Source organism: Brachyistius frenatus, unplaced genomic scaffold, assembly GCF_029030835.1.
Source record: "Brachyistius frenatus isolate BFR_SWC_R1_liver_20210118 unplaced genomic scaffold, ASM2903083v1 Contig_34, whole genome shotgun sequence".
Lineage (NCBI taxonomy): Eukaryota > Metazoa > Chordata > Actinopteri > Embiotocidae > Brachyistius > Brachyistius frenatus.
The window spans coordinates 2,546,160-2,569,668 of NW_027210633.1; the positions used below are offsets into that span (position 1 = coordinate 2,546,160).

At 41.9% G+C, this 23,509-nt stretch overlaps 1 protein-coding gene across 4 annotated transcripts; it reads right to left on the reverse strand.

Annotated features, from left to right (window-relative positions):
- Positions 1 to 454: 454 nt before the first annotated feature.
- Positions 455 to 22,811, reverse strand: slc8a4a (solute carrier family 8 member 4a). 4 transcript variants are annotated; one of them, XM_069700619.1, is made up of 9 exons: positions 22,751 to 22,811; positions 21,422 to 21,497; positions 17,791 to 19,203; positions 17,133 to 17,650; positions 8,865 to 8,971; positions 7,579 to 7,697; positions 6,517 to 6,616; positions 3,998 to 4,270; positions 455 to 2,257 (listed from the first exon to the last, which is right to left on the reverse strand). In XM_069700619.1, exons 3-9 carry the CDS (start codon positions 19,132 to 19,134, stop codon positions 1,878 to 1,880), a joined length of 2,841 nt encoding a protein of 946 aa, XP_069556720.1. In that variant the 5' UTR covers positions 19,135 to 19,203; positions 21,422 to 21,497; positions 22,751 to 22,811; the 3' UTR covers positions 455 to 1,877. The 4 variants fall into 4 exon arrangements, with proteins under 4 accessions (XP_069556720.1, XP_069556718.1, XP_069556717.1 ...); XM_069700617.1 differs by lacking the exon at positions 22,751 to 22,811 and adding an exon at positions 22,540 to 22,722; XM_069700616.1 differs by lacking the exon at positions 22,751 to 22,811 and adding an exon at positions 21,837 to 22,524.
- Positions 22,812 to 23,509: the final 698 nt, after the last annotated feature.

Here is a 23,509-nt window from a genome sequence, read left to right on the forward strand (position 1 = left end):
GGCGGTGAGCCAGTTTCTTAAAGGCTTTTTAATCTTTGCAAAACAGTGTGCCTGACAACGATAATGACTTATTGATCACGAAGCAAAGTACAAGTCAAACCCGTGTTTCTTTTTCTGTTTGGTTCCAATGAGAAGTCCTTGAATTCAACTTGCACCTGTTTTTGATACTTACATTTGTAAAGCAGCACTCCTCAGCCAATCTATTGGCATTCACTTTCTCTAAAAAGGTGCAGAATACTTCTGCTGTCAGAGTGCTGCTTAGACTGTAGTTATAAGCTTGCAGTTTGTTGAGTTCTTACAGTGGATTGTTTTATATTGTCAGAATGTCATGTTTAATGTGTTATTTAATGGCTATGGTAATTTTGGTGATGTTTTAACCATGTGTTTGGGTCTTTACAGACATAATCTTGAAAAAATAGCTTTATAAAAAGTCAAATTAAGATGACAAGGGATCTTGCGGCATCATAAATCAGCAACATTTATTTCCACTTTTTATACATTAAACGTGCATATCAATAAAACTAAAATTGATCATATAAATACCTCTACTGTAATACTGTTACAATAAATATGGCTCTACCAATTCTAGATTAAATAAAAAACAAACTTCATTATCAACTGCTGTGCGACACAAGGAGACATTCTCAGGAAATACTGTACATGTCTTCTTTTCTAGCACATATTGTGGTGATTGTGCTATGATAAGGACCTCATTCTCACTCTTATTGGAATAGTGTCCCTTTGCTCACTGCTGTGCTTTTTCTAAAAGTGATATCCTCGGAAAAATGTTCACAGTGTCAGCATGACAGATAAGAAAACTTGTGTCCTGTTCATATCCGTACTCAGACTCCAACTTTCTTTTTGTTGTTCCCATGAACAACCCTGTACCGTTTGCGGAGTCCGAGAGGAGACAGTGCCATGCCTTTAGCCAAATTGTGCTGGAGAGCAGAGGAGCACACATTCACCACATACACACAAACACGCAAAAATCATTAATGTGCTCAGAGGATTTGAACAATTCTGCTCCAGGTTGATTCATGTCGTAAAAAAGAAAAAGGATCTCTAAAAATGGCTATGTCCAACATGATACTGTTTGTTGGAGAGGGCACCAGGCAGTGAAAAGAATATGATACAGCTGTGATTCACATGTACAGGAACACATCAACACGTCAACAGCCATGTCAAAATATTACATACAGTACTTTAAAATAGTTTACCAAGAAACTGTTAATCTGATCACGTGCAAAATTAAACACACCTAGTCTTTCACAAAACTCCCACGCACAATGTTCATCTTTTACATGAAATACAATGAATAATAAATGTATAGATTGAGTAATAAATATCATCACACAAATATGTTTTAGTGGTCACTTCAGTCTTTCATTTTATATAAGTGTCAAGTACCAATGTCGTCCCATGCATCATCTTTAATTTTCCATTTTATAGCACTCGCCAAATACAAGGAATCTTTTGAATGCTCGCTTGTACTTCCCTAATGATAACTCAAATAGCTGTCCACACAGAGAGAGGACATGACGCAAGAAGCTGTGCTGTATGTGTCAAGTGACAGAAGGATTGATCATTAGGTAAATTATTAGATAAATGTCCTGTGTAACATAATATAAAAAAAGGACAAAAAAAGTTGAGAGAGGCTCAATTTCAGAGGCTAAAGCTATCCCTCACAGCATAGTGGGTGATAGCAAAGGTCCAAAGTCCAAAGATTCAAAGTCAGTCCGATACTGTGTGGTATCAATAATAACTAATGATACAAATAGTTATAAACTTTTGTGAAAATAGACAAAAACAGAGAGAAAACACGTTCAGTACACTGTTAAAACCAGGAGAGGACTCGTGTTTGTGCGTTTCCCTCTGTCTCAGAAGCCAGGCACGTGGCAGTACGCCTCCAGGGAGGACAAGAGGATGTAGATGAACCAGAGGGAGAGGAACAGGAACATGGTGATGAGCTTGGCTGTCCGTGGGCCCCCGAGCTCTCCGCCCGACACGCTGGGACGTCGCCGATAGAGCAGCATCAACACGCACAGCAGCGCCATAATGGTGAAGAGGGTGACGGAGAAGGCCAGCGAGCCCGGGTTCACCTTGAACACCTTGCCTTTGGTTTGCCAGTAAACAGACGCGATGGTCCACGCCACCCCGATGCCCAGGAACACGTTCACCGCGTTGCTGCCAGTCACATTCCCGATAGAGGCGTCAGCGTATTGATCCTGGATGGCAGCCACCTTACTCGCAAATGTGTCTATAAAAAACAAAAATAGGTGAATTTGTAACACTCAGCTACTGATGGAGGTCAGTGGTCTCCACAGACTCTGACAGGGGTACATTTTTGTTCGGATCATCTGCTTAAATCCCACAACTACCAAAGACTTTACAAAAAGCGGCGGCCAAATGTGACGTTACCCCTTGGTTTGTGAACTGCTGTTATGAAGCCTCGAATTCAGATTTTGGCCATCGCCATCTTGCTATTTTGGAGCCAGAATGGACCATATTTGGACGAGCAAGTGGGGATCTGGCTCGATCTGATTGGGAACCCAAAGACACTGCGCCCCGCCCACCGATAGAGGAAACCTGAGTGCACTACAGACCTGTAATTTAAATGTCAAAAATGCCTGATATGTAATTAATTCTGGGATTATTTTCAGATGGACCGCCGGAAAACTAATAGAAAGGAGTGACCTTAGCGAACGACACCATATTTACTTGTGGAAATGTTTTATTGACTTTGTATTTCATGAGAGAAGTTGAATCGAGGTCTATGGAGTCAGAGCCTATTTGGAGCCATCCCCTAGCGGTCCTCAGTGGTACTGCAGTTGAAGGCACGCAAGCATTAGCCTCATTTTTCAGACCTGGAAGCAACATCCACTTTTATATACAGTCTATGTTTATAACATAGCCTGAAGGTATTTAAAGACATGAGCCTACAGGAAAATAAAATAAATGTTAAGTCGTAATTTAATTCTTTTTAATCATGAATACATGGATTTACTGATACTTTCTAGGTTTGTTTGATACTATTGGTATGGACAAGTTTTGGAAAAGTCATTCTTTATATCATCAGCTAATATTGATGGGCGTCTCACTTTTAAATGCTATCAAAGAAAAGTTCAACATAGTTGAATATTTTTAACATTTCTGGTGATTACATTGATAGAACACTTGTTTATCTGTCTGTTAGCCTAAAAGCTACAGGTAGATTCCCATGTGAAGACTTTTCACACATATTTTCCCCATGTTATTATATGTTCCAACATGTGGTAAACATATGTCATACATATGATCACATGTATTCCATGTGGTAAACATGGGAAACACATTTGTTATTTTCTGTAAGGGGGTGTTTAACTACTGATTAGGGGATTTTGGTTTCATTCTCAGAGTCCTAAAATCAAAAATGCAAAGTATTAAGAATAAAATCCGGGTTGTTCTAGCAAATGGAATTCTGACTGATCTGTAGAATTAAGATTTGCAGGTATGCATTATTTAATAAAAGTAAATTACGACAAATGTCAAAAGAAGATAACGTCTCTGAACCTCTCTGTCCACCAAAACAAGTGTATCTCAGGCCATTACTGCCACAATCTGTGGTTCCTGTAACTCTGTAATTATTGCCTTCTAATTTGTTTGGGTGATTTTCAGCATGATTTCGCTGCCAGCTTCAGGGAGAGTATGTTTGATGTGAAAAGCTGTCAAAGACTCAATTTCAGACTCTCATTTGTGCCTCTTTGTGCCAGTGTTTAGGACATAGTGAAATGGGAGTACAATTATGCAGAGAATAACAAATTAAACTGTGTTTTTTTCTTTGTTTACAGCTTGTTAATGGCCAAGACCAGAGCTCTGGAGAGAATTCCTCCGACAGCACAGGCGGAGGCAGAGGTTACCCTTCTTTCCCCCAAACAGCTGCTTCGACTGCAAGGGCAAAGCTCAGAAGAAACGCAGGACAAGTCTGCTATTAGAGCTGACTGACAGCACAGAAGCCCACCTGGAACAGAGGTGCCGAGGGCCACGAACACCACAGCGGTGACCGAGTCTTTGAGACCAACGGTGCAGCCGAAATGTGAGGCCAGGTCCCCGGTCACAGCTGTCAGAACGCCAATGAGGGAAATAGACACAATGAAGCAGGCCCAGCCGTTCCAGTACTCAGTCGGTGGGACAAAAGCGAAAAGGACTTTCCAGAAAACTGTCAGGAAGTGCATAATGTAATCAAAGCAGGACGGTAGGCGCTCCTCCCCGCTCTCCTCCTCGTCATCGTCACCTGGCAAAGACAGAAAGAAGACGCATGAAGGCCTACCTGAGGTGCTGCTTCTGCTTTTTCGGTAAAGCGCTTTGAAAACTTTGTTTGAAAGAATTAGATTGTAAAACTGTAAATATATTTGACCTGCTGGTGACATCACGGCTTTACAGAGACCCCAAATGGTCTTGATGAGATTTTTTTGTTTCTGACCTGGTTGAGCATGACGTCATAAGCTTTTTATTTCCCCCTGATCCATATAAAAAGTTAGTTGTAACCGAGCGGCAACCAGCAGGGACTTCACCCATTGGTTTGTGAACGGCTGATATGACGCCTCGAGTTTGGAAATTGGTCGGCACCATCTTGCTAGTCCCGAGCAGTTTGCAGTGGACCTCACTCGATCTGATTGGAAACCCGGCAATACTATGTCCCGCCCACCCTTAGCCGTAACCTGACTGCCCCACATCATCAATCCAACAGACCCACCCCCCAAAACAAGTTTTTTTTAAGCTTATTTTCTAATTAATGACAGGATTATTTCCAGATGGACGGCCAAAAAACAAATAAGAAGGAGTTACTTTAGCTAACAACACCGAAATACCTCTTGGAGAAATTTTATTGACTGAGAATTTTATGATACTTGTTGATTGGGAGTCTATGGAGCCGGAAGCCTTTTAGAGACAACCTCTAGTGGCACTTGGTGGTATTGCAGCTTAAGGCACTTCAGCCTCATTTTTCAGACGTCCACTTTTATATACAGTCTATGGTTGTAACACATTGCCAGCTTAGAGAAATGCTTTTTAGATTCTGCAGAACGGACAGATGATGTGACAGTTTACATAATACATTTATTGCACTGGTTTCGGTGGATGAAACTGTGGCTGTGTTCATGGTTGTTGCCTGGGTTATGGCTCCAGTTGTGGTTTGTGGCTGCACTTTGACAACTCTTTACTGCCCCTCTTAAAATGAGCCTAGAAAACATCATCAAGCCAAACGGGATTTGAACCAGTTGTGTTCAAATATGACAGATGTGTTACCAATACAACCACAGGAGTACTTAGCCATCACAAATATGTCACTTCACTGCACACACACAACCCCTGCATGTAGCTGGTGTCACACCCTTTAAAAGCAATATGTAACTAGAGCACAGCCATGACTACAGCCACAATCCCAGCAACACCCTGTTTCAGTCAGCCTTGACAGCATTTTTACAGACTGACTTCAACCAGCCATAACTGAGGGCAGTCTGTTATATAATAATATCATAATATATATTATAATACTGCTCAGCCTTGAACATAAACAGAACATGAAATTGATTGCGAACAATAACGATTTTCAAACAATCCCTTCAAGAGCTCTGTGCACTTAGTAAACCATTATAGAGTTGGTGAAACAGTAAATAGCTCCAGTTTTATATTTTAGTCAAACTTTTATAATATCTTTAACTGCAAAATCCAGCCAACATTAAACCGTCCTTCACCATCTATGAGCCATCTGGTGCAGGTGTTGGGGCTGCAACCTTTTCAGATCATTACATTAAACCTGTAAATATATATATGCATATGTATGTATATATCTATGACTCAGTGATATACACGTACATATAGGCAGGAAGCGTACTTTCTATTTATACATACACTGCATGCAAATTAGAGAACAAATGAGAGAAAAGAGCGCATAAACAAAATGACACATCTCTGGCGTCGAAGTCTGCTTGTGTTGTGCACCAGTGCAGATCTAAAATGTTCTAAAAAGCCAAATGAATGGTTTTTGAACGGGCAAATTAAAAAGAGTTCTTCATAGCACATACTTCTACATAAATTCTTCAGAACCATTAATTGCTCGGGCAGCGCCGGCCAGTTTAGATTTTATGGTGAGCCACATGAGGAATTCACCACATCATAGGTTAGGTTAGGTTAATAAAGTAACTACCTAACCTAACCTAACCTATGATGTGGTGAATCATGCATTTTTAATAAACTATCGGCAATAAATTGAATGCAGCATACAATCATAAAAATGTATTAAAACAGGCTTTGTTTTTGTGAGCTCTTTTAATCATTATCTCTTAAAATGTGTTTTTTCTTTTTGAATTAAGACAATGTCAAGCAGGATAATTTGGGATTTTAAAGGATCTAAAAAAAAAAAAACCTCTCTTCCCCACAGGCAGCTGGTGGGCAAGATCCAGCCTGCAGGCTCAATCTTCCACAGGTCTGGTCTCAGAGGGATGAACAGATGAGACATTTCAGGACGCCTCGACTCACCTGCGCTGACAGTGACAGCACTAACAAACTGCTCTCTCCAGCTGCTGCTCCCCACCACCAGAGCCAGGTTCGTTTTCTTGATCAGCTTATCCACTGTGCTCTGGACCACGGCAAAGGAAGCAGACGAGAGGTGCATTTACAGGTACGACATATTCAGTATGTATATCATCTCAACACTATATGACGGTTGGGACATGGATGTGGTGAATTAAGGTACAATTAACAGCATGCCTCCTGCCGCTGTGGTGCACAGCAAGTCACACAAACAGATGCAGGGAGCACAAAACCCCGACATCCCTCAGGAAACAGCATCAAGCTGATTTATACCAGAGCAGAAAATAGAGCCATGAAACTGGAGCTGTAGGTATCAGTGCAATATCATGTTACTGCTTAAATGTTCTTGAATTATCTTAAAGGGGCATACCACCCATTTTACACTCGAAGATCAGTTAAGTCGTGAGGATAAAGTGCAACACAAACCTATGAAAACTGTCAGAAAATGTGTTTTGTGGCTCCAATGGGAGCATAACAATCATGATGTCATACTGATGTAATCAGGGTTATCTCAGATTGGGCATGGAGACGACACAGGAAACGGGGTTATAAAGTTTAAACATTTTCCAGGCAGGGAGAGTCTAATCAAATAATCGAACAGATTGCATGGAGTACAGCTTTACAGGGTGCATTACGATCAAATGATACAATTTGCACAACTTTTGACTATTCAAGTCGGATGAAATGATGAGCGGATGACTCAACTGGCAGCACCATTAGTTACATGAACAAAACTCATAATTCATCACACATCCATAGTTAGATTAAATATTAATCCCCAGCAGTCGAGCCCAGAAGACTGTGACATAACTGAAACTTGCAGAAGTAACAAATATCACTGTTTGACTTTGTCATGATCCTCCAGAGTTTCTGAGCTGTTTGGGTTGTTTATGTTCTCCCAGCGTCTATAAAACACTTCAAGGATTCAGGTATGGTGCGTTTCAGCATATAGAATTTTATGAGGGATCCCAAAATAGTGAGAATAAAAAGCTGCTCATTTAGAGTTACCTTAAATTCATAGGACTCCTCGATAACCACCTCCAGCTTGGTGTGCTCGCCGAGACAGGGGCAGCCCATCTTTGACGTGTCCTCTGGTCCCACTGCTGTCTTGTTGTCGTTGGTGTCTCCTGCAGCGAAGGAACAGATGTATGAACCATCATTCAGTATTTACTGCATGGCGCTATAGGAAGAGAATGATTGCCTAATAGGACACAGAATCGAGTGATAAGGAAACTCAGTCTTCCTTGTGTGCTAACGTCTGTTAGTGTTTTTACATGAATCTCTTCTGAGTGAAGGAGCAGCCAATCATAATTAATCACATCCACAGTCGTTGATTGACAGGCATCATTATTGAAATAAATAAAAAAATTGTCAAACAGTAGGTACTCAGAGTTAATTAAATTAAGTAAAACCACAAAAACAAGTTGTATTGGAGTTTTAAATAGTACACAGACATTTATTTATATCAGTGGATACTGATTTATTTGGATATATTTTTCATTGCTTGTTCAATTATTTATTTATTTTCCTATTTGTTAATTCTATTTAGGAAGAGATTAATCATTTGATATCTATTTATTGACACATTTTAACACCTGTGTGTTATTATTTTAAATAAATCTGCGGTGAAATGTTATTACAATAGATACAGTATATTCTTCAATAACAATGCTCACAGGAGAATTAAGTATATTATGGGTCACCTAAACATTTGCTGATTAATCACATTTCCAACTATTTAATTTAAGCTGTTTCAAATACTGTCAAACCATCTTTACTTTTGATCATTTTTAACATGCTTTTTGTGTATGTGCCACATGACCTGAGCCAGTTTGAACAGTGGGTCACTGTGACAATTATGACTTCATTATTTAGAGATGTTGTGGTGGCAATAGTGGGGGGGTTTAGCTACTATGAGGTTGAGGCACAGTTTTTATCTACTTGGTAGGAAATCAATCATAAAAACATGATTACAAATAACTCTGGAGTCCACACTCTGAATTACAGCCCTCAATAATATATATGTGTATACAAATTATAAATGAATCCTTTGTATTTTATTTCTCTCCCTGACCTACTTCCACTAAAGCTATTTAAAAGTGCAACAATTAGACCTTGAGTCCTCCAACTTAAAGCCTGGCCATGATAAACACCAAAGCGACTCTACACAGTTAAAAAAAATGTGTCAGTGCTGCTCTTGCTCAAGAATTTCAAGAAAAATAAAAAAGAGTAGATACAAAGCCTTAGTTTATTTCAAGCCATAAAATAATGAGGAAGCTGTGTCGTCAACTCACCATGTCTCTGCCCCACATCCAGCAGTATGGGCTCCTCCAGCACAATGGTGAAGGTCTTGTTCTTCTCGTACTCCTCATCATCGATGACCTTAACATTCAGCAGTTTCCTAAAGGCAGATGGGGTCGAGGGAACAAGTAGAGGATCGAACCAAAGAGAGATGGATGAATTATGAATTACCTTTATTAAGGAAATAACAGAAGCCGTCAATATGAGTGACCTACGTTAAGCCTTTGTTACCTGACTCAAAATAAAACACAGGCAACCATGAGAGAACTTTCTAATGCGAAGCCAATGCTTTTGTAGACATTGGAATAAAACCAGTGCAGCCAAGAGGTAGACTGCCTACACGATGAATCATGAAAACAGATCTGTTAGATAAGATGATGCAAGTTCAAGATTTCCACAAATTAACAGATAGACTGTACTGCAGAACATCATGTACAAATTTAGAGAATAAAATATATGTTTTCCCACAAGAGGGCGGACTCCATCTCCACCATTAATTTCATTAGAGCACGAGAGTAGTGAAATAGCCCACTCCTCTCCCACACACTTCAAGTTACGAGTCACTGGAAATTTAATTTTTATCTTGTTCTCTGTGGAAATTAGACACGGCCTATCGAGGAATCCGTGCAGGTTAGAGCAAACTCTTAAGACAGTTTGTGCTCTTAAAATCTGAGAGCTACAAAAATACGTGAGGCCTCGATGTTAGACTGTGACCAACATGTTTTCTTCAGCCTGCCTCATTCTCCTACAATCAGTCTCTCGCTCCCTCTCCCTCCATCTCCCTAATGATGTGTGGGTGGCTGTCTATTTCTGTCTACACATATACACTCAGGATTTGACAACACGCAGGAAGCACTTTTGCTTGCCGAAGAGAAGTTTATTTTAAACACCAACGAGACGTCATTCGCTGTCTAATGTCAGGGAAAGTCATGCCAGTGGGAGCAAAGTGAATCGCGGTATAGCCTAGAGTCCTCACAATGGGAACAAAGAGGTTATGTACATGGTAAGTTTACTTTGAAGCATCATGGCAATGCCTTAAAATAAAATGTGAAGGCTCAGTTGCTACTCACGCAGCAGCCATTTTGATATCACATCACACTTCAAGCAGATTCTGTTTGTCTTGCTGCAGCGTACCGAGATGAGCAGAATCTAACTGCAGAAGATCAGACAAACATTTACATTTTGCCGACTCCCCACTAAAATACAAACCAGAGATTAAAGGCTGTCAAAAAGCAGCAGGGAAGTGGGATCATGTAATGCATCCCTCTGATTAGCCAGCAATTTAAACTGCTGCAAGAGTCTAATGCTCATTTGCACTAACAACAAAAGGGTGGGTGTTATTGTGAATGGTGAACAAATCAAAACTGACTCAAGGTTTTAAAATAGACTGAAAAAAGGATTAGATTAGGTTTTATAAATTAGTCATACATGTAAAATAAGTCATTTAAAAAAAAAAGTTTTATAGTTTACATTTTAAATTTTAAAGTATTTACAACACCTGAATACAAAAAAAATGCACATCTCCAATGAAAAATGTAAAAAAAAAAAAAAAAAAAATCAGTTCAATGAAATAGTCAATAGTATACTCAAATCAGCTGTGAGTCCTGTGAGTTCCAACCTTCAGCTAACGGTAGGGTGAAAGTAGGAGAGCAATGCTGACCCATTAAATAATTCGGTCCAGATTTTGGAAGAGTTAATAATCAGTTGTGAATATGGCAGAAATCTGACTTCACAACAAAATCCAGGAGAACTCAGTGATGCTCATAGTGCTACACAGGATAACACAAATCAACATACTACCAGTCTCATTGTTAAATTATCCAAGTGACCCCAGTGATTTTAAGTGCTTACATTAACTGTCGGTTCAGTTTAAAGATAAAATGTGTGTTTACAGTTTGTAAAAAAAAATGCTTCCATGTGTTATCTTACTTTGGAACGGTTTCAAATCTGCCTTAGCAAGATTACCAGAAACCAACTAACTAGGCTCATGGACTAACAAACTACAACCCTGTTTCCAAAAAAGTTGGGACGCTATGTTAAATGTAAATGAAAACAGAATGCAATGATTTACAATATCATGTAAAGACAACATATCAAATGTTGAAACTGAGAAATTTTATTATTTTATGAAAAATATTTTTATTTTGAATTTGATGTCAGCAACAAGTCTTAAAAAAGTTTAAGCAGCACTTAAATGTCTCAGTTTCAGCATATTATTTGCTATATTTGCTTTCTTGCTGGGAGTTAAAGTAGAAATTTGATACCCATCTCATGGCTGTACAGAAAATATGAAGCTCGGACTAGCAGTATGTTAGTTTACCTCAGCAGATGGTCTGGAGGTGAAGGGAAACAATTGGCCTGGCTGTGTCCAAATCTAAAAACATCAACTTTTCAGCAGCCCTGAAGCTCACTAACTAAGATGCTATTCCTCCCTTCACTTTGAATATAAAAACATCTATTTGTGAATTCAGATGTTAGTTGTGGAAGTTACGTCCTGCATCTATTTATTGGCTGGATCAGTACTTTTAAGAAGAAGCAAGGAACTCCCTGTAAAACCACACGTTGGTATGGATCTCGACATTTAAGTCACTAGATAAGCATATTTGGTCCCACAATGTCAAGCTGTTTTTCAAAATTGGTAATCTTTTAAAAGTTTCTCTGCGTGTTAGTTAGAAATAGCCACTGTAAGAATCGGTTCCATGAAAGGCACCATCCAGTTCTACCTCATGGTCCCTATATCTCTGCAGGTCGATGCTAACTCTTATTATTATAGGCCCAGTTGGATTCTATCAAGTCCTCACTTACCGCATATCACATTTCACTGTGTACCAGCCATCTCCGCCCGCCTGCTCCGCTCCTCGGATAGTTTCTGAGAAGCCATAGTATTACATACCCTGCAATTGTATCCGTCACACACATCAGATTGTCTTTGCTCTGATGATTGATTTGTGCTCCATTTGGAACAACAATAATCTCCTCTGCATGAGTGGGACACACTGCAATCTGGTGCAAATAAGACTGTAGAAAGGGTGTCACATTTTCTAAGAAGTCTGTTGAATGCACACAAAAATAAGGAGTATGCTTCTTTTTTGCGTTAATTAGCTGGATTAACTTGGATTAACCTGATAAAAAAAGAAAGTCAGGCCCTCTGGCGGTATGGCTTTGTGCTTCAGACCGTCACCTACAGAAAGAAAAACCATGCAGCTGTCATTCCTGAAGTAGCTCTGGATCTTTATTTGGAGTTTCCCTCTCCTCCACATTCAGTTTTTTTTTTTTTTTTAAGGATGCTCCAGTTTCCTCCCACAATCCAGAGACATATACAATAAGTCATGAAGGCTGGAAACTCCACACTGCATGCAGTTACGAGTGATTTTTATGGCTGTGCGTTCGCCCTGTAAGAGTATTTCTGATTTCTACCCTCTGCATGCAGGCAAAGGCTCCAGCCCTCCAGACACCCTGACGAAAACGAAGCCAGTAGGGACAGCGAGTGAAATGTATGACAGTATGTCAAATTCCCATGATTGAACCAGACAACAGCATTCAGTTAAAGAGTCTTGAATCAAACCGCTGTGTCCGCAGGTACAATATCTACATTGCAGAAGTGTCCTTGAGCAAGATACTGAATCTCTGCCGGCCCTGGAGAGGCTACAGTGTAGCTGACTATGAACACAAAGCGGCTGCAATGTGAAGAAATGTGCTTTTCATGTCTACGGCAGATAAAATATGCACATTATTGTGTCCCTACTGAGTTGCTGGGTTATTTTGTAGAGGCAAATTATATGGGAAGAAAAGCCTTTTGACATTGATAGAGATACATGACACGACCACTGATAACTTGTATTTACAAAACTGTGTGGCAGAATAACAGAATAACCTCTTCATGAGATCTGAATTAATAAGCACAGGAAACGATGAGTGAGATGAGGAGCAATTCTGATTCATTTCCAATCTACAGCCATCCTAGCTGTTTGCTACTGTGAGGGTGTAATTTAACCAAGCAGCAACCCATCGTGATGTCACCCACTGGTTTGTGAGCTGCTGTTTTGAAGCCTACAGTTCGGCATTTTGCCCATCGCCATCTTGGTTTTTTGGAATCAGAAGTTGCCCTATTTGGTCGAGCTGGGGAGGAGTGAAGGGCTGATGGGACAGAGAACGCAAGGCCACTATGCCCCGCCCACTTATACTGGAAAGCTGACTGCACCGAAGCGGTAACCAACAGTGACGTCACCCAATGGTTTGAGTTTGGATTTTGACCGTCGCAGTCTTGCTAGTCCTGAGCAGTTCGAAGCCAGAAATTACTATATTTGGAGAAGCTGGGGGGTGGAGCTACGTCCACGTTTAGATACAGTCTATGACTGCACCCCAGGCATGCCTATTAAACCAGGCACACCCCCAAACATACCTCTCTTTGAGGCCTAATATCTCAATAATTATGGAATTATTCTCAGAAGGAGTGAAATTAGCTGACATAATGACATATATATATCAGATATATTAGCCAGCCCCTATTGGCTCTCACTGGTATTGCACTTTCATTTTTATATACAGTCTACACTTTAAACACAGTGGTAAATGCTAATAGCAGGGTAATTAGTTTGTAGTGACAATAGTCAGTATGATGCTCAGTAGGTGTAATGACATGTTTACCATCTAGCGTGTTATAAGCATTTCTTTTAGAAAACAAAACATTAAACCCAAAGTACAGCTGGCTGATAGGAATGAACTTTGACCTGATGCTGGCCCAAGATCATCAAAGTGATGGACCACATTTCATTGCAGTCCAACCAAAAGGTGTTGGCTCAAGAGAAAAAGTCATGAGATCTTAACAGTGATTAGGATAAATCATCTGGAAACCATGAATGTCAGTACAGTATTTTGTGCCAGTCTAATCCAGTAGATGCAAAGATATTTCATGAGAAAATAACAAATTACACAAAAAATAGGAACACTAAAGTCATGCAGATTCATCCACCTAACATCAGGTAGGTGTTGAAATATTTAACTCTGGATCAATGTGATCAACTGATCGACCAACAATGCCTCCTTTGAGAGCCACCAGCAAGGCTAATAAATGTAGCACAATTAAGAACTGAAATTGGATTGCTGTGAGAATAAAGTACAGAAATGGATGCCTCATATCAGTGGAGTAAACCTTTCCTTCTCCCTTTATGAGTTTACAGAGGAAGCATATGATTTGAGAGAGGTTTCAACTGTTACGAATGCGTTAATGTTACCCAACAATGACTCTCCCGCTCCTCTCTTCTCCGTGTTTTTCAGGAAATTCAGGCCGTTATTGATCCTGACTACATTAAGCGAGAGAAATAAAGAATATCAGGGTATTGATTTTCCCTTTTCAGAAGTGATCCCGTCACATCTCTTTCATCTTAGTTTATGTAACTGCCCCCGTTACTCACTTCAGCCTCAACTAGTGCATAGTGCCACACATTTCGAGGCGCCTAACAAAAACAGATGGAAGCTTATGGTACACACAGGCATCAAAGGGTCTGTGCAGATCTTCCTCTAATCCAAAAACACAGAATGTAAAATGGATCTCTATGTTAGCCTGTTTTTTTGGGCTCAAAGGTTTCTGTCTGTATATCATAATCTATTTACTGCAGTGCAGAATTTAGATGGTAAATTATTATTTAACTGCACGCCCAGATTTTAAACCGTTCCTCCTGGCTCCGTGTCAAAAGCTTAAAACTTGGCTTCCTCCTCTTCTGTTCCACTGTGCGCTCAAACATTGATGGCGAAAGGCAGATGCATACAGACACGAAGACACACAGTCTGAGACACTGTAACACACACGCACACACACACACACACACACACACACACACACACACACACACACACACACACACACACACACACACACACACACACACACACACACACACACACACACACACACACACACACACACACACACACACACAGAGGTGCCTGGAGGCTTGCTGCTGAGTGTCAGCTCTTTGTCCTGAACGCCCAGGGAAACACTCGGGTAAGAAAAGCCAGCTCTGTTTGAAAGATGAACTTTGGCAGCCTGCTGAGGAGTGAGGAGCACAGATATGCAGTTAACGCAGAGCGTGTACAAGTTCGTCCGCTCACAGATACAAATACACAGAGAGACGTACGGACACGGAAAAAGATGCAATGCACAAGGACACACAGCGCTGATGGGGCTTCACCTGCATCTTTTAGGAGGACTGACTGAATGCTCCAAATTAAACAACCTCATAAAAAATGTTGTCTGACTCGAGAAGCGTCTGAGTAGCATAAAGCAGGAACAAAATGCAATCTGGTATACTACATCTTCAACTCTTAAAAATTACAGGACTTTGGCTGGATGGTTCAACATCAAGCAGCTGGCACACAGACACGAATGCTGCCCTTTTCCAACAAGAGAATTAAAATATTACTTTAGATTCATCGTTAAAGATAAGGAAGCTGCTGCGGCTTGTCAGGACCTGACAATTGTGATTCAAGATCTGAGATGAACCCTTTCCCCCTGTGATCAGAGCACTCCTGCATTCCCCTTTAAGTCCTTGCCTGCTATTCTGAGGAGCAGCTGAGCACAGCTTTGGCATTTCCCGTTGTGTCTGGGCTTTCTTTTTATCCCTTTTTTCTGGTAGCAAGCTGTCCTGCCCCTGCTGGATCCTGCTGTCCACGGTTCTTCCTCCTCTGCTGCACGGCGACTGTTGAGCAAAGCATGACTCCTGAGAACGGGAAGCGTGAAGATGCTTGTGTCGGTATCGTCCCACTACAGTCTGATGAGCAGAGTCTTGGCTCAGTAGGTGAGGCTTTTATCTACTGCTCAGTCTCCATTTGAATGCAGATGCAAGCTGCCTGCTTCTCATCTCGCACTGTTATGCACTATTGACTCATTAACTACAGCCTCTGTAGTGGTGGTTGCTGCGTTGAGAACTTTCGGGACTCCTTTAACCCCTCTTCACTTCCTTTAATTGCTTTGGATGCTCACAAAGCTCCTTGAGTTCCCCTTTGGAGTGACATTTTGTTTGATGTGGATTTAAAGTAGATTCAGCACACACACACACACACACACACACACACACACACACACACACACACACACACACACACACACACACACACACACACACACACACACACACACACACACACACACACACACACACACACACACACACACTTATGCGTGAGAAGCAAGCAAACACACAAGACATGCACAACCAAACTGCTAAACACACAGACCAATATATTCAAATCTCACCTGTACTGCGAGGCAAAAAAGACAAATAGGGAGATCTGCATTTTCTTTGGCACCATGTATTCACCTGCCTTTCCTCCCACTCAGCCGACCTACACAATACACCTACACAGCGGCTCTGAAATACTCCTCGCACAGACAGATTCATCTGACACGTATTACTGCTTTGTTTTTTCCTTTGGTGCGCAGGAAATCATTTTTGTGATCAGCTTGATACGTTTGAGGGCATTTTTGTTTTTTGAAATACAAAAAGAAATCTGCGGATAATCGCCTGGTTCTTTTGCTCAAAACAAGCACTACAAGTGTGCTCATCGCTCAGCCAACCCATCAACACAACGTTCAAGAGTGGAGCTGGAAAAACATCACACTTTCAGCGCTCCATCTCTCTCTGCACTCGTCCTCCCTGATCTTTTTTATCTGCCTCTCTGGTGGTGCATCTATGACTCGTTTTTGCTGAAATAATCACACAGGCTTCATCACATGCACCTGCTTCAGTAGTTGCTCAGCCCTCGTCCCCTCCTCTCTGCAGTGCAAGTCACCTGTCTGATTTTCTTTCCTTTTTACTGTGTCGATCACATACTCTTCCTTTGCTCTCTGCAGGGAAGTCTTTATTGTGCTGCATTACAATGAACTGCCATATAACCTCAGCAGCAGTCCCAAAGGGTTGCATTTTAATTCTGCATTCATTCATGGAAAGCTGCCTCTGAACCTCTACTTCTTCCTCTACTTTACCTCCTTCTTCTTCTTTTACGTCGACCACAATGCTTCATTATGTTCCGCGCAATTATATCCTCTTATCCTCCCACGTCACCCCTCTGAAAGATCTAAACTTCTCGGAGTGAACGTATCTATGACTCATAAAAATAGTCCTATCATCCATTACCAGAATAGATCATTTACAGTAATCTAGCAGGACTGTTTAACATACCATTGTGTGGGCTGCGATGTTTAATCAAGTGATGAGAAGCAACAACAAGACATCACATGAGGAGAAGGAGCCGGCACTCACATGGTCTCGTCGTTCTGAAACTCCAGCTTGCCGGACACCTCTTCGTAGTCCTCCCCTGCCTTCGCGGTGCCCTCCATGGTGTGGTAGGGCACGGCCACCTTCCCCCTCGCCCCGGACGTCCGGTGAACCTTCACCTGCATGTTGCCGATGCTCTCGCTGACCCTCATGGAGTTGCTCTCGAAAGTAAAGATGCCCGCGTGGTCGTCATCGTAGATGGTGACCGTGGCGGTGTGAGCGCTGCCCAGGGCGGCCTTGGGAGGAACGTGTGGGGAGAGGCCCGCCGTGCTGTTGCTGGAGGTGATGGAGCTCGGCTCCAGGACGGCGACCTCGGCCCGGTGCACGATGCGGGGGTTGCTGAGCCGCACGTAGAAGTGCTCGTCCTCTTCAAAGATGTCATCATCAATTACACCAACAGTGAACTCTTTTGTCGTCTCACCGGGCTTGAAGACCAAGGTGCCCTCAGCGAACTCATAGTCTGAGCCTGCATTTGCAGTCGCATCCTCCGTCCGGTAGTCCACCTGTGAAGCAGAGACAATATTAAATATTTTGTGACTGAGTTATGACAAAATGCTGAATATTTTATGCCTCACACATTTACAGTTGATTATAAATTGACCTTGAGCATTCACAATATGTCTATGTTTACTGTTGCTCTTGCCTTAACAGTGCAGCCTCCTTCTCCTCCATGCCGGCTCACCGACAGCTTTAGCGAGCCACAGTTCTCAAAGCACTGGTAGTGAGAGGGGTCGAACTGCAGGTAGATGGTGTTGGGATCTTCTTCTTGTCCGCTGGCCTCATGACAGCTCACCACCTTCCTGGCCTGGTCGGCGGCGTGCTTCTTCAGGATGTTCCCAGCTCCGATCATCATGCGGGTGGCTTGAATGCGATAGAAGGCCCGGCTCTTCTGCTGCTGGACCAGAACTTGGTAGTTGGCCATCTCGATCAGCTGCTCCATGTCTTTCTCTGGGTGCCTCTGTTTTAAGTCTTTCAGAGTGCGGGCCATATCCCGACGGGCCTCCTCTTCTTGGTCTTGCTCTGCGCTCATCCCTCCACCTTCCTCCACCCCCTCCAGCATCCCATCCAGAGCCTCCTTGGGGTGAGTGTGGGAGTTCACACCCTGCCCGTCCATCTCCAAGTCCATCTTGGTGAACATGGCGTCCCCCTCCGACTCGATGATAATGCCGCGGGTCTTGTCAGCGCGATAACGCTTGTGGACGTACTTGTAGAAGAGCAGGCGGCGGTCTGCGATCCAGGCTTGCAGCACACACAGTGGGAAGAAGAGGAAGGTGAGGACGGCCTCCCAAACCTCCACCTCTCCAGGGGAGAACACAGACAGGATGAGATACATCCAGATATAGGCGAATATGCTCCAGGCAGCGGTGACAAAAAACACCCGCAGGTGCTTTATCTTACGGGTTTCATTTTCTGGCACCACATAGACACAGATAGCGATAATGATGAACATGTTGAATGCAGCGCTGCCCACGATAGTGCTGGGACCCAGAGATCCAGCCTCAAAATTATGGCCGACCACTTCGATGACAGACAGCAGGATCTCGGGTGCCGATGAGCCCAGTGCCATCAGGGTCAGGTTGGATACCGTTTCGTTCCAGATGCGCACTGTAGTCGTTGTCGTCTCACCGTTTGGCTTCTTGATGGTGATCTCCCTTTCCTGAGAGGTGATGACCTCGATAGAAGACATGAAGCGGTCGGCGATAATGGACATGCCCAGGAACATGTATATGAGAGCTGCAAAGTAAACAATGGCACGGGCCACCTTGTCACCCACCGCGGGGTTCTGGGGGTTCCACATGGGCAGCACCACACCCTCCGAGCAGTTATCATCACTGGAGCAGTTGCCTGGTGTGCTGCCCTCATCTTCGTGGCTGGCACTTCCGTGGGAGAAGTGAGTGACTCCCGGTAGCAGAACCAGCAAAAGAGAGATGAACATGCACGGGGTGACAGGTGGAGTGCAGTTCAAGATACGCTTGTGCAGAAACATGATGAGTTTCGGAGTCTTCTAATGCTGGAGATCAATGCACGTCACATGTGAAGGGGTTCGTACAAACCTCTGAAAGACAGAAGAAAAACACATTTGTGTGGTGGATGAGAGAGCCAGATCGACCGTTTCAGATTACTCACAGCGCTATTCTCGAAATAACCTCCACAAGGAAAGCTTTAACATCACAAAAGTGCTCACAGTCATGCTCTTTTGTATGCAAATGACGTGGGATCCAACAGTTTGGTTGGTCCGAGTATGGAGAGCCAGAAATATTGGCACCTACTAATCGTTGAGTCACTTGTATTGAACTACCCTGTCCAACTCCCACACATGTAATGTGGTCATCCTGTGCTAAGCAGCAGGAAAACTGTTCCCCTCTGCACCTGTAGTATCGAGGGAAAAACTGACTCAGTCCGCCGTGTACTGTCAAGTTAGATGCGAGTCCAAAAATAATCTCCACTGACAATGAGAACAACAAGAAAAGAGCAGTTGTTCTCAGGCACGCCAATTGATAGAGACATTTTTTTAAAAGGAGAAACAGTTCTACTCTAATAGAAATGCAGCCTACCTCTCATATACTGTATAATGTGCTGTTTAATGCTAATAGTTTGTAAACACCTTTTTTTTCTTTTTTTTTTTGCCTTTTATGTAAGCTATTCAAGCTATATCAGGGGAAGACTTAAAATAATTCCACAGCGCTTTTCTTGGCAGCAGAATCTCAACAGCTTGAGTGAACAATTCAGCATCAGTGCTATCCAGAGGATCAGCATCTGCATCAGTGTGAACAGAGCAAGAGAGAGAGGAAAAAATACCAAGTAATGTAATCTGGTGCTCCCTAATTAAATTTTTAAAACCATCTCCATCTCAAAAATAGGTTGAATACCTACAGCAGAAGTGATGTGACAATGCTTTATGTATGGCACATGCTCTCATTGACATGCAGCAGAAAAAAAAAGCTGCGTTCTCCACTCTAACCTGCATAACAGGAGTGATGCATTTTCCATCAAGGCCACATTTTAAAATGAAGCAGCGCAACACAGATGCAGAAATTGATTTGTCTTTTTTTTGTTTGTAAGTTTATAAATAAAGGATCAACAGACTCTATTCCTGCGACAACAACAACAACAGCTCTGTGCAACAGCTCAACATCCGTCTGCTGATCAGTTTGAGGGGAAACATCAGCACCATGGACAGCGACTACGAGAGAAATGAAACAACCTGTTTGGTGCCTGTTCAGGAGGATCGAGTACTCCAAAGCACTGATGTATGATATCATATATATTCAGGCCATTAACATATATCAACAATAAATAAATGAATAAATATACAGTTGCTTTGATCTGGTGCAAAATCGCTGCACAAATTTTGAGTGGGAGACGTTTCTATGGCAAAATCTCTCCAACTGGTGGGAACGCAGGAATAAAACATGTTTTTTTGGACAATACTATAGAGACAAAATGTGTCTATGTCTTGCCATCTGTTCTAGTGGTACCATAGTGTTCAGTGGCATGCTGAGACCACCAGGTAGCAATGAGCTAACAAGATACTTAAAGATGCACAGTCTTGTGTCCTCAAAGAATACCAGATTATTTTAGACAACACAAATACCAAAGATGAAAGTTTTCACCTTACTGACATTGATTCTGAGGATGCAGATATTCAACAATTATTTCTGGATTAAACGCTGCAGATCGACATGTTGTCCAGCAAGAAGACACACATCTCATAGAGTTTCTCATTTAACCTTCAAGAATTCAAATTCATCCAAAACGACAACAAAAAATAAACAAATTTCCTTTGACCCAAATATAATTATCATGATTTAATCCTCAAATGTCTTCCTGTTTCCTGAGCACAGGTCTGAGGTTGCCAAGTAAACACTTGTACATAATGAGTCACACTTTGATGCCTGCACTTATTTTGTGAGTGTTTTTTTCAAATGGTGACAGTCTCGATATGTACTCAGACTCCTCATAAATGTCATCTCTGCTATTTAGGGAATGAAAAGTCATTAAGATAACAAACAGAAGGGAAGAAAACCAGGAACTGTGTCGAAACAAAACAAAAGGAAAGATTAATTCCTTAAGACCTCGTGTCAAAGACAAAAAACAACTAACACAATTAACAGAGAGAAATCTCAGCAGAAAAGATGAGCCCTGTTGGTTTGCATGCAACTGTGAGTTTCAGAGCTGCACAGTGGAGACAAAAACAAGATGCTAATGCACAAATGCTTTGCTTTTTAGTACTAGTTCCTATTTTTAATATTGTGATAAACTAGATTACTCACCTGGATGCAGTTGTCAGTGAGTCACTCCAGAGTGGAAGTTGTGGCCTCAGGAGATGAACTTATCCTTCATATTGCTCTGCAGAAAGACAGGTCATCTTAAACCAACTAATTGTAAAAAAACAGTTTTATAATCACCATGAAAAACAGAGTATTCAACATTACAGTTTTAAGAAGACAGATATGTCCGCAAGTAGATTTTGCAAATCAGGTAAAAAACAAACAAACAAACAAATAAAACACCACTGTTACAGACTAGAGAATATTAAAAATGCGAAGTTACAAATGGGCTCAGAAACAACCGGATCGCTGGACATTACAGATGCAGAACAAAGCCGATTATTCCATCAGTAGGCTGTGCAGGAGGAACAAACAGACTGGTCAATTCTGTGCGCACAGCGGTCCCACAGATACTCACAGAAAGCCCCGAATCTCAGCTGGATCCTGGTCACAGCGTGGATACCCTGCACCAGTTCAACAGAGGAAGACACCCCGTGTGCCAGTTACACAGCAAGCTGGTGTAATGGTGTTGGCTTATTGCGCTGGTGTCTTGGAAATGATGCGTATAGCTTTCCACGGTGCTTCGCTATTTTCTCTGACAGGTAGACTACATCAGCAAACTTAACACAGTCGGATTAGTTCCTGTCATTAAACCCTCTCCTTATTCCACCGCCGCGACACCCTCCGCAAACCTAAGTAATGTTTCAAAAACCCACAATGCGTTTTCAGCTTTACCCTCTCCACACTACGTGCGATTGTTGATGCGTAAAATAATAAATTAAATTAGCCTACTGGGTCTGTCCTTATCCGTCCCGCTTGTATCAGTCAGAAATTCTTCAAAACTGTCATTTCTAAAGGCTTTAAGGGTGTTTGCTTTATATCCGAAAAATAAACTGAGTGAAAAAAAAAAAAAATCCCCTGCTCTTCTTCAATCTGAGCTGGAAAACGCAAAAAACCCCAAAAAGGACTGCACATGAGAGTAGGCGTCAATGAATGGTGAGGGATTGAGAGGACGCAAACCACACAGTACACAGATCAGGACAAGATGGATATCAAGCAGAGGAATGGTGGCAGACCAGAAAGAAGAGTGTGGTGTTATGCAAATGGAAGTCTTGTCTTACTCTTGCAGTGGGCAGCATTGGCACAAGAAACGATGAGCGAGAAAGAAAAGCAGTAACACTGCAGAAACAGGGGAGGAGACGTTCAGAAGCAGCGCTACACGCACGGCTGGTCCTCCTGACTGCGCATCAGGAGTCCGGAATGAATGACCATTTTACTCCGAAATCCTCACAATTTTACTCATTATCGTTGTCACCCATCAGCTCATATCACCTGCTGAACGCCGAGAGAAAGAAAGCTGACATTCGTTTTGACTCTCCAAAATCCCAGATGTTGCTGCCTGTAGCTCTGCTGTGGCTTGATGGTTTGATGTTGTTGTAGTCTGGCCGCTTATATACAGAGACACTGTAAAGAAGAAAACACACACTGCCTAGTCTGAATTTTACTCTCAAATTATTATTATTATTTTTTTTAATGTAGGATTGAGGGTGCAAAACAAAATAAACCAAACTAGACTTTTATAAGAGAGAAAAAAAAGAATGCGGCTAAAAGTATGTACTGTTTGTAACATGAACAAACATATTTCTTAGACTGAAAATTGGGCCACTTTGCCTCTTTAATCTGCACCTCATTTGTAAAATACTATAAATTTGGTCTTGGAGTGGTGCCAGGGTAGACGCCAGCAATTTAAAGGTGAACTCAACCTGTTGAAATGACTGTTTTCTGACAGGAGGGCCGGTCTGAAACCTGAGAAAATAACCCTGGTGATGTCATAGTGATGTCATAGTGATGTCGTAGAGATGTAGTCAGGGTTTTGTTGACACGTAGGGTATTTTTTTGTGCAATCCAATATATCTTTTTCAAACTGTTGTACTGTTGTGAGTACTTTCACACAAAGTACACATATTACAAAAAAGCGACTCTTTTTTGAAAAGGTGGGTGTTTTTTCTGAGCTTTTGCATCATGGCTAAAGTCATCAACCAATCACATTACGCTAAAGTGAAACAGACATCACAACTCCACATGATAATG